General features: G+C 42.0%; 1 protein-coding gene across 9 annotated transcripts in view; it reads left to right on the top strand.

The window, feature by feature from the left end:
• Positions 1-1,123: 1,123 nt before the first annotated feature.
• Positions 1,124-17,402, top strand: part of NEO1 (neogenin 1) — a 199,056-nt gene continuing 182,777 nt past the window's right edge. For 4 of the 9 annotated variants that reach the window (XM_014530451.1, XM_014530448.1, XM_014530447.1 and 1 more), the window contains exons 1-4: positions 1,127-1,162; positions 1,796-2,113; positions 12,405-12,680; positions 16,073-16,226. In XM_014530451.1, the coding sequence (XP_014385937.1) occupies positions 1,843-2,113; positions 12,405-12,680; positions 16,073-16,226 (701 nt within the window). In that variant the 5' untranslated portion in view covers positions 1,127-1,162; positions 1,796-1,842. Of the gene's footprint in view, positions 1,163-1,795; positions 2,114-12,404; positions 12,681-16,072; positions 16,227-17,402 lie in introns of all 9 variants that reach the window. The other 5 variants (XM_014530454.1, XM_014530453.1, XM_014530452.1 and 2 more) reach the window with 4 other exon arrangements.

Here is a 17,402-nt window from a genome sequence, read left to right as displayed (position 1 = left end):
AGGAATGTTCCTTGTTGAAATCTCCCATTGTAATTTAGTCTTGATTGCTGTTGGCCCATCTGTCAGTGGGGTGGGCCCTCAGACTGACTGACTATGGGGATTGACCCTGACCAGCTTCTGAGCGAGGACTGACCCCACGAAGTGGATTTGTCCCCAGCAGTGCCTGGTATGTGCTGAGATCTTTGGGTGTGCCGCTTGTGGAGCTAATTGTTCCATGCTCTGATGTGGTGTGAAGTCCGCCACCGGGTGTGTTGTTCTGGGGCCTCTTGGGAGGGACTCTGGGGCAGGTCACTGCCAAGCACTGCCTGTGACTGGCCCTGGGCCACCTGTTTGGAGCTATAAAGCAATCTATAGTTTATGGCTGCTTCTGTTGGCTGTCAGGATGCATGGGAGGGGCCAAGCTGTACATCAAACTTTTCTTCCATCAGTGCAGAGCCCAGGGGTTGGTCTGCAAAAGACCCAAGGCACCCTGAGATCTGCATCCACATGCTTGCTGCCTATAAGGCTCTGTCACTTAAAGAGCGTCTGGGTAGTACACGAGTTGCATGAGGTAGTTTTTCAGTTCATCACCAGGTAGGAGTGAGTGGTGTTCGCCAGATTGATACAGATTCAACCTCAACACTGGTGCTGGTTTTGAGGCCACTCAGTAAAAGTCTCAGGATACAAGGCCAGCTTGCCACCCTTTGTGGAGGGCAGCAGAGTTCATCAGGCTAAAACCACCAAGATTTGGCCATGTGCAGGGAGGGCTTTGCATAGGAAAGGTGGCGTCCATCAAAAGTGCGAGGGAAAAATGGCCCCCACTTTAAAGCCACACAACTCAGTCTCTCCTCCAGTCTACCTGGACTTCTTCAGGAGTCTTTCATGAAAGTCTTCACCACAGGCCACACATCCAGCTGACTTTTCTGCAGGGCATGAGCCTGGCAGTGCAGGATGACTGCGAGTTGGGAGGATGGGACTAGTGCATTTCTTCAGGCTGATGTGGTATGGAGGGGAGTGGTCACCCTGAAATATGGCATCTGTGGGTGATATAGGGAGGGACTCATTACATGGACCCTGGCGGCTGTCCCTTCAGCTCTCTCTCTCTCTCAAGCCACACAACTCAATCTCTCCTTTACAGGACTCTACTCTGCTCCGATCCACCCTCCCTCTGCTGGAGCCTAGGGTGAGTGGCCGCAAATAAGATTTTGTGCCTCGGCCCTTTAAGAGGATGGTTGGGTTTCTAGCAGATTCTTGTTTCTCCTTGGTAGACAGAATCCCTGCTGATTTTTACAGCCAGATGTTATGTGGCCTCCTCATCCCAGCTCTGGTGCTCTGGGCTGGGGAGCCTGGCATGAGGTTAAGACCACATGCTCCTCATGGGCACCTTTGCAGCTGAGATGGCCAGCCCTTTTTGCATCTCTGCCCTTCCTACCAGTCTCAGTGTGGGTTCTTCTGTAAATCCTTGGTAATAAGACTTCTTTTCAGCTAGTCTTCAGATGGTTATTCAGGGTGATTGTTCTTAAGTTTAGTTGTAATTACAGTTTGGGTATGGGAAGAGATGAGTATAATGTCCACCTCCTCCATGACTATCATGGATCATTCTTCTAATGTTCTTCTAAATGGGTCAAATTTTGATTTCCTAGTAAAAGATAATATTTATTTATTAGATATTCATAGTAAAATGACTTTATTTATGTATCATACCCTCAGAACTTAACTATTTGTAAATAATTTTTGGACACAATATATTTTCTTACTGAAATAGTAGAAGGAAGTTTTTCATAACTTTGTTCCTTTTTTTTTATTATTTTTGTAGGATCCAGCATTCGAACATTCACTCCATTTTATTTTCTGGTGGAGCCAATGGATACACTCTCAACTAGAGGCTCTTCTGTTGTATTAAATTGTTCAGCATATTCTCAGCCTTCTCCAAAAATTGAATGGAAAAAAGATGGAACATTTTTAAATTTAGTATCAGATGATCGACGCCAGCTTCTCCCAGATGGGTCTTTATTTATCAGCAATGTGGTGCATTCCAAACACAATAAACCTGATGAAGGTTATTATCAGTGTGTGGCCACTGTTGAGAGTCTTGGAACTATTGTCAGCAGAACAGCCAAGCTCACAGTAGCAGGTAAGTTTTGTTAAATGATTCATTGGTATTTTCAAAGTTTTATAAAGGGTAAATCTTGATAAAAGCATTATTATCCTAGACTTTTAATTTAACTGGTAACAGCAGATACACTCTTTAAATATTTAACAAGTATCAATTGATTACTCATTATCTAGGACTTGCTCAGTGCTGTGGGGAATAAACTTTAGCACTTCCCACTTTCTGATGATTTACATGGCTTAAGGTTGCTATCAGAAGTACTGAGCCAGTTCTTTTTGTTTTCTTTTCTTTTTAACTTAGAAATGACAGAGGAAGTTATATAGAAAAATTGAGTCACTTTAGTTGCTAACTTTTATCCTACCCTGCATTACCATTTAGTATGGCTTTGGAAAACTTGAAGTATAGCCAGATTCTTGGTTCCTTTGTGCCTTAACCAAGGAAACAACATTTAATTGGAAAATTCATTTTAAAAGCTGTAGGCTATATATATATTAAGGTGAAGAGCAGAAAGTTTTAAGGAGAGAAATATTCACTTTCTTGTAGCACATACTTTTTTTTTTAATCTTTATTGTTGAAAGTATTACATATGTCCCCCTTTCCCTTCCCCCCACAATGACCCCCCCTTCTAGCCTGCCCCCGCCCCCTACTTCAGGCCTTCACTACCCTATTGTCTGTTTCCATGGGTTATACTTACATGCATACAAGTTCTTTGGTTGATCTCTTCCCACCCACGCATCCACCCCGCCTTCCCTCTGCAATTCGACAGTCTGGTCCATGATAGACCATCTTTTTTGAAGAATGATGGAAAGTTTAAAAAAAATTAAGGATCTAGGAGAGTAAGATGTGGTTCCTACATAAGTCATATCTGTCTTGTATTAGAGACTGGCATTCCTCAGATCTAGATTTCTTCACTTGAATACCAGGTGAAGTAGTTAGTTTTGGTTAAGATTCACATTGTTCAAAAGTTGTATTATGATTAAGACTTAATATTTATACTCACTTGGTGAAATGCTAACATGTGAAAAAAGAATATGACTCAGACTGTAGTTTCCCATATCATTCCCATTGCAGGTCATGGCTCCCTGTTAGTGCTCACTCCAGGTTGTATTTGCTCAATTTTTCAGAGTATGATGACTCTTTTCCTCTTTGGAGCCCAATACTCAAAGTTGTATTGGGTGCCATAGAAGGCTATTGTAGTTACTCCATAATTATGGATTGAGTATGGAAAAATAAAGTCAGCCCTCTTGATAATCTGCCTTTTCTTATTTTTAAAATCTCTTTGCCAGCCATTCTTCAACATGTTGATAAAGAAGTTAGCATCATGACTGCCCCTACAATGTCACTTAGGTCACCTCTTGTTTATCATTTATGTTTTTAAAGTGGGTTTTTGTCATGACTACTTCCTTTCAGCTGTACCTCACATCCCATCACCAAATCCAGTGAATTCTCCTTCCTAATTTCTCTACTTGATTCACATTCTCCTTTCTAAGGCTACTCACCACAGCCTTGTAACTGTCTGCCAACTTATCCTTCTCTTCCTCCAATCCATCTCCACACTGTTTCTCATACCTTAGTGACTCTCTAATAACATGAGGTTAATGTCTAGACTTCTTGAGTCCTTTCATGAGCTGGCTTCTACTTCTTTAGCTTGATTTCTTTTTAAAAAAATATTTTTATTGATTTCAGAGAGAAAGGGAGGAGAGAAACATCAATGATGAGAGAGAATCATTGATTGGCTGCTTCCTGCATGCCCCACACTGGGGATTGAGCCCACAACCCGGGCATGTGCCCTTGACCCTGCAGTCCACAAGCTGACGCTCTATCCAGTGAGCCAAACCAGCCAGGGTCAGTTTCATTTCTTACCACTTCATCCTGCTCCCTGCCTCCAGCACCACTATCACTACATTTTAAGCTGTGGCAGTACTGAATGTTTTCAGTTCCCTTTCCTTCTCTGCCTCTGACTTTTGTTCATGGCTTCCCCATTGCCTATTAATCCTGTCCTCCACCTTTTCCTCTCTTCTCTGCTAGTTTTGTTCATTCTTCCTCTTAACTTTCATATCTTATAGGAAATGTGTTTTTTTAACCTAATATTTAAGTAGCAGGCAGTGTTAATACAAGATGATAAAAATGTTGGCTGCAAGATTCTATAGGAGAGTTGTTTAACCTGCTCTTGGCCTGAGTATCAGGAGGAAATAGTGTCTAAACTAAGAAATGAATAGAAGTTCTTTTTTAATAGTTACATCATATTCACTTATAGATATATTGTGAATTATCTAAAGATCCCCTTTTTGATGAACGGTCATATGGATATCAATCGTTATCTCAATTGATCTTATCAGAAAAAAAAAAAAAGGCAGAAACTTTACCTTTCTGGTCCTTTCTTTCCTTTCTGGTCCAGGATTTCACGTTTTACTTAGTAATTGTCTTTTTAGACTATTTCAGTTTCAAACTATTATTCTTTTTCCTTGTCTCATTGTTTGTCTTATGATGTTATAGGCAGTACTATAATGAACAACTTTGTAAATCTTTATTTCTATAGAACAGATTACTAGGCTTAGTAATTTTACTAATTGCTGGATCACAGGGTATACTTCATGTGTGTGTGTGATTTTAAAAATTAGCACTGGATTGTCTAACAGTTCCTCAAAATGTTAACCAACCATATGACTGAGAAATTTCGTTAGGTATCTAATAACCAAGAGAAAAGAAAAAGATATGTTCACACAACAATTTGTACATGAATGTTTATAGCAGCATTGTTCATAATAGCCAAAAAGTGAAACAGTGTACATGAATATCAAGTGAAGGATGGATAAACAAATGTGGTATATTCATATGTGGAATATTATTTGGCAACTAGAGGCCCGGTGCATGAATTCGTGCACCAGCGGGGTCCCTCAGCCTGGCCTGCAGGATTGGGCTGAAACTGGCTCTCTGATATCCCCTGAGGGGTCCCGGAGTGTGAGAGGGTGCAGGCCAGGCTGAGGGACCCCACTGGTGCATGATCAGGGACGCGGGAGGTTGGCCCAGCCAGGGAGGGACTGTGGGAGGGCTCCAGGGCATGTCCATCCCATCTCGCTCAGTCCCGATCAGCCAGACCCCAGCAGCAAGCTAACCTACCGGTTGACTGTCTGCCCCCCGGTGGTCAGTGCAAATCATACCAACTGGTCGACCAGTCGACTGTCTTCCCCCTGGTGGTCAGTGCACGTCATAGCGAGCGGTTGAGCGGCCTTAGCATATCATTAGCATATTACACTTTGGTTGAACGGACAACTGAACACTTAGCATATTAGGCTTTTATTATCTACTAGTGTCCCAGTGCATGAAATTCGTGCATGGGAGGGGGTGTCCCTCAGCCCGGCCTGCACCCTCTCCAATCTGGGACCCCTCGGGGATTGGGCCTAAACTGGCAGTTGGACATCCCTCTCATAATCTGGGACTGCTGGCTCCTAACCGCTCGCCTGCCTGCCTGCCTGCCTGATCGCCCCTAACCACACTGCTGCTGGCTTGATCAACCCCAACTGCCCCCCCCTTCCAGCCTGATCTCCCGCTTGATCACGCCTAACCACTTTGCCTGCCAGCCTGCTCGCCCCCAACTACCCCACCCCGCCGGCCTGCTCATCCCCAACTGCTCCCCCAGCCGGCCTGCTCGCCCCCAACTGTTCCCCCCCCACCCACCGGCCTGCTTGCTCCCAACTGCCCTCCCCTGCTGGCCTGATCACCCCTAACCGCCTCTGCCTCAGCCCCACCACCATGGCTTTGTCCAGAAGGATGACCGGAAGGTCTCCCAATCTAATTAGCATATTACCCTTTTATTAGTATAGATAATAATAAAAGGGTAATATGCTAATTAGACCAGAAGTCACTCTGGAGTCCTTCTGGATGAAGCTGGGGCCGGAGAGAAGCCTGGGTCCCAGGTGCCTGCTGGCAGCCGGAGCAAAGCCCAGGTCCGGGGTGCCTGCTGGTGGCTGGAGGGAAGCCCGGGTACTGGGTGCCAGAGGGAAGCTGGTGCCAGCAGCTGGGGGAAGGAAGGCTTACTCTTGCACAAATTTTGTGCGTCGGGCCTCTAGTATAGGATAAGAAGAATGAAGTTCTGATATATACTGCAATGTGGATGTCTTAAAAACATTATACTGACTTAAAGAAGCCAGTTACAAAAGACCACGTATTGTATGACTTGATATATATGAAACCCAGAATAGGTAAATATATAGAGAGCCAAAAGATTGTTGGTTTTCTAGGGCTGAGGATGAGGAGATAAGGATATAGGTGGGTATGGGGAATGATGCAAGTGAGTACAAGGTTTTTTGGGGGGATGATAAAATGTTCTAAAATTATAGTGATGGTTGCAGAACTCTGTGTATATACTAAAACCATTGTATTGTGTATTTTAAATGGTAAACTTTGTGCTATATAAATTGTATCTCGGTAAAACTTATAAAAAAAGATATTGACAAATTGCCATTCTAAAAGACTATTGGTTAGAGTTCTTTGGTTGCAAGCAATAGGAACTGATTGTGGCCAGGCAATCAAGATGAGGAATTTTTGAAAGAATACTAAGTAGACAGCTCATTGAATTAAATATGAACGGTCTTTTTCTCTGGGCTGTCTCATTTCTCTACAGCAGAAAATTTTTTGTTTTACTGCTTGGGCAGTACCATGGCTATGAGTATTTTGAGCTCAAAGGTGGGGAACTGTGTGTTCTAAATACAGACATTGTTAATTCCTTCTTGGCAGCTCCATTCCCACTCTCTCTCTTTTCTTCTGCTATTTTTCCAAAGCAGCAGGACAAAGTGGCCTCCTGCTTGTGCGCACGAGAAGCTGCAGCATTTTCTGCCTCAGTGTCAGTTACTAGTTACTCCATCTGCTTTCTTTATTCAGAAACTTTTAGAAATTTGTCTGTGGACTCCCCATATGTAGTTGTAGTTTTATGTTTTTAAAACTTATTCATTTTCATGAGACCTAAGGAGGAAGAATATTTTGACTTTAGAAAAAATAGAACTAGCTCTTGGTTTCATTCTAAATTACTTTTCCCACTTTTGTTAGTTTCTGTGTTTACTTTTATTTCCTTCTAATTTTCTGATTTCTGAGAAGTGGATATTTTGTTAATTTTACCTTTATTTCTTTTCTTCAAAATCCCTTGAAACAAAAAATAAAAATTTGTGACACAGCTGGACAACCTGCATATGTGTGTCATTTACATAAGGACTGATTAACCATCATAAAACTAGAAGATTTGTAGTTGTTTCTCATAATTTGTTAGTCCTTAAAGAAACATTTTATTGTATTCCGAGCATGTACAATAATATTGTATTCAATATTGTATTTACAATATTGTATTCCGAGCATATTGGTTAGAGTTCATATATACAAACATTTATTGTATTGTTTGTTTCATATATATCAACTCATTTTATTGTATTGCGAGCATATTCAATAATAGCACTTTTTAGATATTATTGTTAGTAATAGTACCTATATTTATTGAGTATTTATGTGCTAGGCAGTATTCACTATATGAATTATTTAAGAATTTAATTAGTTAAGTGTTTAACCTTTATAACATTATGAGGGCTGTTACTGTTCTGATTTTACTAATGAAGAAACTGAGGCTTAGTGGTTAGGTAACTTGCCAACATCGCACAGTTACAAATGAGGTTGTGCAGTTGGGATTCAGTGCAGATTGTGACTCCGGTACTCATCCTCTCAACCACTTTGTTCTGTGGCCAATATAGCAGCGGTCACCAACCTTTCGGACCTCACAGACCACCAGTGGTCCACGGACCACCGGTTGGCGACCGCAGCTATATAGAGTATTTATGACTGCATTTTTTTTGGTTAATATTTGATTTCGAAGTAATTTCAAACCTACGGAATCATTGCAAGAATGAAACAAGAAATCCAATTTTAATCTTCACCATTATTAACATTTTACCACATCTGCCTTATCACATCACCCCCAATATGCACATACCGAAGTACATTTTTTTTCTGAATGTTTTTCTGAACTATTAAGAGTAAATTCCAGGAAAAAACCAAGATGGCGGCATAGGTAAACACCGGAGATTGCTGCTTAGCACAACCACTTCAAGAATAAAACTAAAAGAGGGAACAGACATCATCCAGAACCACAGGAAGGCTGGCTGAGTGGAAATTCTACAACTAGAAGGAAAGAGAAAAGCTTACCGAGACTCAGAGGAGGTGCGGTGCGGAAGTAAAGTACAGAGGTACGGAGGCGCACGCGGAGAGGGCTGGCGGCTGAGGACACGGTTGTCTTTTTCAATCAGTAGGGAGTCTCAAGCTCTGAGTTCCAGTTCCGGGCGAGTCTCTGGGGACCCAGACTCATACGGGAGAAACTGGACTGTCTGGCATCGGTCGGAACTCAAGGGCAGCTTTCCCTTGGAGGTGCTTGCAGCGATTGCCAGGACACTGAGAAGTGGGGCCTGTGAGGGCAGCCATAGCTGCTTGCTCCGCCCTGTTGATCCCCTGGGACCCCGCCCCGCCCAAGCCGTGCAGGGAGGCTTTTGCATATGAAAGGCCTAGCCCTTTGCAATCTGAAAACTACCTAACAAACTGCAGCTGGCCCAAGGCCCCATGGCAACTTACATTGCTTCACAGCTGGCTCCTGCTGGGTGGCCTCAGGCAGAGACTAGATTAGCACCTCCTTAGAGATCCAGGAGCCAGTGTTCCCGGTGGTCAGAGCGGGACCATCCAGATTTCAGCTCCTCGGATCCATAAAGGACACCTCTGAGGTTTGCAGCGGTTCCTGGGGTTCTGAGAAGCAGAGCCTCTGGGAACAGGACTGAGGGCACCATAACGGCTCCCTCCGCCCGCCCTGTTGAGCCCGCCCCGCCCAAGCCCTGCGCAGAGCCATTTGCCGGATCGCCTCAGGCAAAGGCTAGATTAGCACCTCCCCAGAGGACAGAAGTTTTCCGCGGCAGACACAGCTGATTCACACAGCCAGTCGGCCTGGTGGTCAAATCCCTCTAGTATTAACTACAACAATCAAGGCTCAACTAGAACAAGACTGCGCACAAAGACCACTAGGGGGTGCACCAAGAAAGCATAAAAAATGCGGAGACAAAAAAACATGACAGAAATGGAGGATATAGAGCTAAAAAACGCAATTTTGAGGGCTTGCAATAAACTTTTGGAGAGCCTCACGAAAACTAATGAGACCCTCGATGCTATGATAAAGAAACAACTAGAAATTAAGCATACACGCTCTGAAATAAAGAATATTACACCCAATAGCAGACCAGAGGAGCGCAAGAATCAAGTCAAAGATTTGAAATGCGAAGAAGCAAAAAACACCCAACCGGAAAAGCAAAATGAAAAAAGAATCCGAAAATACTAAGATAGTGTAAGGAGCCTCTGGGACAGCTTCAAGCGTACCAACATCCGAATTATAGGGGTGCCAGAAGAAGAGAGAGGGCAAGATATTGAAAACCTATTTGAAGAAATAATGACAGAAAACTTCCCCTACTTGGTGAAAGAAATAGACTTCCAAGTCCAGGAAGCGCAGAGAACCCCAAACAAAAGGAATCCAAAGAGGACCACACCAAGACACATCATAATTAAAATGCCAAGAGCAAAAGACAAAGAGAGAATCTTAAAAGCAGCAAGAGAAAAAAAGTCAGTTACCTATAAGGGAGTACCCATACGACTGTCAGCTGATTTCTCAACAGAAACTTTGCAGGCCAGAAGGGAGTGGCAAGAAATATTCAAAGTGATGAATAGCAAGAACCTACAACCAAGATTACTTTATCCAGCAAAGCTATCATTCAGAATTGAAGGTCAGATAAAGAGCTTCACAGATAAGGAAAAGCTAAAGGAGTTCATCACCACCAAACCAGTATTATATGAAATGCTGAAAGGTATCCTTTAAGAAGAGGAAGAAGAAGAAAAAGGTAAAGATACAAATTATGAACAACAAATACACATCTATCAACAAGTGAATCTAAAAATCAAGTGAATAAATAATCTGATGAACAGAATAAACTGGTGATTATAATAGAATCAGGGGCATAGAAAGGGAGTGGACTGACTATTCTTGGGGGGGAAAGGGGTGTGGGGGATGCGGGAAGAGACTGGACAAAAATCGTGCACCTATGGATGAGGACAGTGAGGGGGGGTGAGGGCGGAGGGTGGGGTGGTAACCAGGTGGAGGGGAGCTATGGGGGGAAAAAAGAGGAACAACTGTAATAATCTGAACAATAAAGATTTAATTTAAAAATAAATAAATAAATGTATACCCCCCGTCCACCATTTATAAAAATGTATGCTAAAAATATTTTTAACATAAATTAGGACTTTCATTACAAAAAAATAAAGAGTAAATTTCAGATATTATCCTACCTAAATAATTCCTTGTATGTTTCCTAGAAAAGGGACACTCTCCTAAAAAACCATCCATCAATTTTGGTAATTTAATCTTGATACAATACTATCATTTAATCCATAGATACTGTTCAAATTTAACTGCTTATCTCAGTGGTCTTAATAGCAAAAAATAAAACAAAAGTAGAAACTTTTAACCTCTTCCCCCCGCCCCCCCCCTTTTTTTCTCAACCTGGATTACATGTTTTACTTAGTAGTTGTTTCTTTAGACTTTTAATCTCAGATCATTCTTTTTCCTTGTCTTATTTGGGGTTTTCTGATTGTTCCCTATGAATAGATTCAGATTTTGCATTTTTTGGAGGAATAGAATAGTGATCCTCTGTTCTTCTTAGTGCATTGTATTAGGAAGCATGTGATGCTTTGTTTCATTACTGGTGATGTTAATCTTTATTATTAGTTAAGGTGGTCTATGCTATGTTTCTCACTATAAAGTTGATAAAATATTTCATACTTTTATTAATTTGGGGAAGAGATAATTTGATACCCTATAAATATTCTATTTCTCATCCAACTTCTACCTGTTAATTTTTGCATCTATTTATAATTTATTATCCCAGATTTAGCCAGAGGAATCTCCCTTCAGTCTGACTTTTGTGTCCTTTTGATTTATCCACATTATTCTTTGGGTACTTGCTTCTTTGCTGTCACAAGACATTCCAGCTTCATCTTGTACTTCCCTATAACTGGCCTAGAATCAGCTGTTTCTCCAAGGAGCACTGGTTCCTTGTAATGGAGGATGGTATTTAGAAATCAAGATTAAGTCACCATATATACTCATTGCCACTGGAGTGACGTTGATCTGGACTCTCTGGACAGATGATTGTATATGAAACATACATATTTCATATATACACATTTGCATCTATATATACATCTTTCTATAGTTGTATATCCTATATAATAGAGAGCTAATATGCTAATGGTGATCATGCCATCATGCCGTAACATCCAATCACCAGGAGGCTGCGTGCGCAGGTGGCCAGGGCTGCGTGCTTGGCGAGGCACGCGTGGGTGGGTGGGGACTTGATGCTGCCTCCTTCTGGACAAAGCCGCAGTGGCTGCCTGAGGCTCAGGCAAGTCGCCGATGGCGGCTGCCGCTGCCCAAGGCCGGCACGAATGCTCAGGCAAGCTGCAGATGGCGACTGCCGCTGCCCAGGGGCAGCATAAGGCTCAGGCAAGCCGCAGATGGCGGCTGCTGCTGCCCAGAGCCAGCCCGAGGCTCAGGCAAGCTGTGGATGGTGGCTGCTGCTGTCCAGGGCCCTAGGCTCAGGCAGCGAGGGCCTGGTCGAGGCTTAGGCAAACCACGGTGGCTGCGAGGGCCGAGGCTCAGGCAGCCGTGTGGCTGGCAGTGGCAGCAGCAGAGGGGTGATGGGGGCGTCGCCTTCCCCTGATTGCCGGGTCGCCTCCCACAGAGGGAGGCCAGAGGCAGCAGCAGCAAGGGGGTGATGGGGAGGTGCCTTCCCCTGATCAGCTGTGGGGAGCTGGCCTAAGCCGTCAGTACGACATCCTCTGAGGGCTCCAGGACTGTGAGAAGTAGCAGGTCGGGCTGAGGGACACCCCCTTCAGTGCACGAATTTTCGTGCACCAGGTCTCTAGTAATTATATAAAACCATAAGTTTACACTGTTACCTCTATTCTAGTCTAATATCATGGGATTCATTCAGCCCTTCTGCTTTTCCATGTTTGCACTGTACTTCTCTGACTGTGAGGAATATGACAAGTATCCCTGGCACATTTACTTGTTTGATTTGTAATTCTGTATGTAGCCAATTTCCTGATTCATGAACCTCCTTCTTGACCCTGGTTCCACCATACATGTGGCCACATGGATTGACTTGCTGCTGGTTCCCATCACTTCATTTAAAAGTAATGTTTAGCTACATTTTATTTCTTCTTTCTCTTTAATTTTCAGGTCTTCCAAGATTTGCCAGTCAACCAGAACATTCTTCAGTTTATGCTGGGGACAGTGCAATTCTGAATTGTGAAGTTAATGCAGATTTGGTCCCATTTGTGAGATGGGAACAGAACAGGCAGCCTCTTCTTCTGGATGATAGAGTCCTCAAACTTCCAAGTGGGACACTGGTTATCAGCAACACAACTGAAGGAGATGGGGGACTTTATCGCTGCATAGTTGAAAGTGGCGGGCCACCAAAGTACAGTGATGAAGCTGAATTAAAAGTTCTTCCAGGTATTCATTTACTATCAGGACTGATGGTGTTATGTTTATTGATGGGTAAAATTTGTTCTCATTAGAATTTTTTTTATAAACACTGTTAAAAATGTGCTGCGAAATATTAACGTCAGCATAAAGCGTCTTACAAGGGGGAAAAAGAAAAAAACATACAAGAAAGATCTATACTTTAATGAATACATTAGTCAGTAAATATTTATCAAGCAGTAAAGTATATTCAATGTCTATTGCATTCTTCTTGACCGAAGAACCATTAACTCTGTGTCTTTTGTCAGGTCTCCCCACTCCTTTGAGTTTGGTTACTTTCCTATAATAGATTTTTTTTTTATAGTTAAATCTTTTTACTTGTAAGAATTAGAGTCTCACTCAGGCTAGTTCATACAACAGATGGGCAGAGTGGTAGCTGTTACTATAGCAGCTCTCAAGACACTGGTAAGCAAGAGTTCTTGGATCTTTATAATACTCCCTCATTTTAATGTAAAACCAGCTCCTCTTCCCATCTTTCCTTCTCTTTGTGGGTTCTCACTCTCTCTGCTCCTATTGGCTTTCCTCATACCTGTTTTGTGCTATCTTTACTCAACTGTGTAACAACTTCTTACCCATAACTTTCTCTCACCTGTAGCTCATTGTAGTCCCTTTAGCCGCTTAGTGTTTCATGACCTTTCAGCTTCTACACCCATAGCTAGGTGCCTGATTCTTTCCACATTTCTTATTTTGAATGTGAGTTTATGAATATAATTGGACCATCCCTATGTTGTGTGGGTAGTTTTTATATATGACTAGAGGCTCAGTGCACAAAATGCATGCACAGGTAGGGTCCCTAGTGGCTGCCAGCTGCCAGCCAGGGCCTCCGTTCCCCGGATGCTGGCCGGGCCTTCCTTCATTCTGCACTGTCCCCTAGTAGTTAGCATACCTCATAGCGAGCGAGCGAACTCCCGGTTGGTCGAACTCCCAAGAGGACACTTTGCATATTAGGCTTTTATATATATAGAAAGATATAACCAGAAGTGGAATTGCTGGGTCATAGGCAGTTGCATTTTTAATTTTTTGAGGGCCCTCCATACTGTATTCCACAGTGGCTGCACCAATCTGCATTCCCACCAACAGTGCACAAGGGTTCCCTTTCCTCCACGTCCTTACCAACACTTGTTTGTTGATTTATAGCCATTCTGACAGGTGTGAGGTGATATCTCATTGTGGTTGTAATTTGCATTTATCTGCTGATGATTAGTGAGCATCTTTTCATGTGTCTAATGGCCATCTGCATATCCTCTTTGGAGAAACGTCTATGCAGGTCCTCTGCCCATTTTTTTTTTATTGGATTGTTTGTTTTTTTGATGTACAAGTGTTTTATAAATTTTGGATATTAACCCCTGACTGGATGTATCATTGGTGAATATGTTCCCCCATTCAGTAGGTTGTCTTTTCGTTTTGTTGATAGTTTCTTCTGCTGTGCAAAATTTTTTTAGTTTGATGTAGTCCTATTTGTTTATTTTTTCTTTTGTTTCTCTTGCCTGAGAAGATATATCAGAAAAACACTGCTATGAGAAATGTTTGTTATCTTTTTCTAGGAGTTTTATGATTTTGAGTCTTACATTTAAGTCTTTAATCTATTAGGAGTTTATTTTTGTATATGGTATAAGAAGGTAGTCTAGTTTCATTTTTGTGTGTGCATATCTCTCCAGTTTTCCCAACACCATTTTTTGTGTAGACTGTCTTTAGCTCATTGAATGTTCTTGCCTTCTCTCTCATAGATTGATTGACCATAATGGTAGGGGTATATTTCTGGGCTCTATATTCTGGTTCATTGGTCTATATGTCTGTTTTTATGCCAGTTCCATGCTGTTTTGATTACTATGGTCTGGTAGTTTAATTTGATATCAGGTAGTATGATTCCTCCAACTTTGCTTTTTCTCAAGATTGCTGTAGCTATTTGGGGTCTTTTGTGGTTCCATATAAATATTTTTATTTGTTTTAGTTCTGTGAAATACTCCATTGGTATTTTGGTAGGGATTGATTGCATTGAACCTGTGGATTACTTTGGGTAATATGGACATTTTAATGATGTTAATTTTTGTTATCCTTGAGCATAGTATATGATTCCATTTATTTGTTTTTTCTTCAATTTTTTTTTTTTTTAATTCAGAGGCACAGTCTCCTTGAATAATGCAACTTCCAATCTCTTATAGAATTTTTGGGAAGACATTGTTTTTGGTGTGTTGGTTATAACGCACAGGGGTGGGTCAATGCCAGTCAGAGAAGCATCTTTTATGGTTGATTAGATAGGTGAGAGCAGGTTAATGTCAAGTGATTCTGTTGCTGAATGACTGACGTTTAAAGCCTGAGGCTGTCACTGATTTGTTGGCTCTCAAAAGCATGTTCACTGAAGGGAGTTGTGCCTGATCTGTTAGACAATTTTTACTTGTTACCATGACTACAGAACCATCATCATTTGGTTCACAAGTTTTAAGCCAGATATGATAGTTGTTACTATGGCTATAAAACATTTTTTCCTAAGATTATGGGGACAGGAGTCACATCTCTTTGCCTAAGAATTTTTTTCTTCTCACAACTTAGCGTTAGAAATATTACACCATCAAAACTTAGAGAACGTATCTTTTATCCATAAGAATGTGGCCTTTCATATGTCCATAAGAGCAACTATATAAAGTGAACACACATATAGTGGTATATATATATATATGTATATACACACACACACACACACACACACACACACACACACACACACAAATTATGTGTGTATGTATATATATATGTGTGTGTTTATATGGTATATATATGTATATATGTGTATATGTGTATATGGTATATATAGTAATCTGTGTATAATATGTGTATATGGTATATATAGTAACCTGATAGTTGCACAGTTATAAAATCAAAGGGTTGACAGACTAAGTGAACCAAGTTAAAGATGAAACTCAGAAAGATTTTTAGAAGTAACACACTGACACGGGGAAGGAAAGGAAACCTTTTATGATATCACTGGAGTGGGGAGGATGCTGCTAATTTGCTCAGTCTTTTCTCTGTTTGTTGCAGTCATGAGGCATTTGTTTGTTCCTATGTTTTAAAGTAAAGGGGATTTATGTCACACCTCCCTCAGTTAACTAGTAAGTACATTGAGGACAGGAGCTATAACTTATACACGTTTAAGGCCCAGAGAACCTGGCACAGTGTTTTGCACATAAAAGTTATTTAAGAAATGTTTGCTCATCTAAATGGAATTTTCTGGTGTCACTTTGCTTAAAATATTTTACTATATAAAACCACACAGACTGAATAGGAATTTGTCATTTTCATCATTGAAGTTGTAAAGTGCGTTCTTAATCATTATCTTTTTTTTAAAAAAAAATTTTTTTTTTAAGGTTCCAAGGTCACATCAAACTTGGTATTTTTGAAACAACCTTCTTCCCTAGTCAGAGTCATTGGTCAGAGTGCAGTATTGCCATGTGTTGCTTCGGGACTTCCTCTTCCAACTATTAGATGGATGAAAAATGAGGAGGCACTTGACACAGAAAGGTAATGTATACCTAAAATCCTTTTTCAACCTTAACTTGAGACTTGTTCTTATGTGGCACTATTGATTAATAAGAAAATGATTATCTACTTTAAAAAATTTAAATACATCATAATCCTTATCATCCTTGACATATGTTTATATGCTGTATATAATTAGGATGTTTAAAGAAAAAAATGCTTTCAAAATATTAAGGGATAATTATTCCATTTGTTCTTTCTGAGCTGCAGTATCCTTAGCTTAAAGCCTCAGGACCTTCTTCTCTAAATTATTACATTACTAGAGGCTTGGTGCATGAAATTTGTGCACTGGGGGAGGGCGGGTCCCTCAGCCTGGCCTGCGCTCTCTTGCAGTCTGGGACCCCTTGGGGGATGTCCACCTGCCAGCTTGTGGCTGGATGGCCTTCTGCTGCTGCATGGCCTTCTGCTTGAGCTTCAGCAGCTGCTGCAATGGGCACGGGCTGGGCCACCACGGTCTGTCCTGCAAACACTATCGAGTTGGTGAGTGAAGCGTGGAGGCAGGCTCACCCTGAATTCCCTATGCTTCCCTGAGTCACTGAGTTGTTCAGACTGTCTGCCTTCTACAGCGAATGGCACCAGGATCGGGCCTAAGTCAGCAGTCTGACATCCCTCTCGCAGTCTGGGATCCCTCAGGGGATGTAGCAGTGTGCCAAATGGCAGGCAGCCAGGGAGGAGCTCAAAACGGGGCTGGGCGCCACGCTGCTCGTGCTCATCCTGGCCCGCTGTGCCTACTGCCGTCGCTCAGTAGTGCTGCCGTGGAGTTGGGATAGGCTCCCGCTGTGGCAGCTGCGCTCGCCAGCCATGAGCCCGGCTTCTGGCTGAGTGGCACTCCCTCTGTGGGAGCACACTGACCACCAGGGGGCAGCTCCTGCATTGAGCGTCTGACCCCTGGTGGTCAGTGCGCATCATAGCGACTGGTTGTTCTGCTGTTAACGGTTGCTTAGGCTTTTATTATATAGATTTCCAGTCTTCACTAGCCTGAGACTTAATCACTCTCATATGCATTTTGTTGATAGTAGTTTTTTCCTTTACACAAACAGTAAAAGAAAATGTATTTCTCCATTGTATGCTCTTGCCTCCTTTGTCAAATATTAATTGAGCATAATGGCTTAGGTCAATTTCTGGGTTCTCTGTTCTGTTTCATTGGTCTATATGCAG

This window comes from Myotis brandtii, unplaced genomic scaffold, assembly GCF_000412655.1.
Source record: "Myotis brandtii unplaced genomic scaffold, ASM41265v1 scaffold74, whole genome shotgun sequence".
Classification (NCBI taxonomy): Eukaryota; Metazoa; Chordata; class Mammalia; order Chiroptera; family Vespertilionidae; genus Myotis; species Myotis brandtii.
Note: the sequence above shows the minus strand (reverse complement) of the source record. Positions and strands in the feature narration are given on the sequence as shown.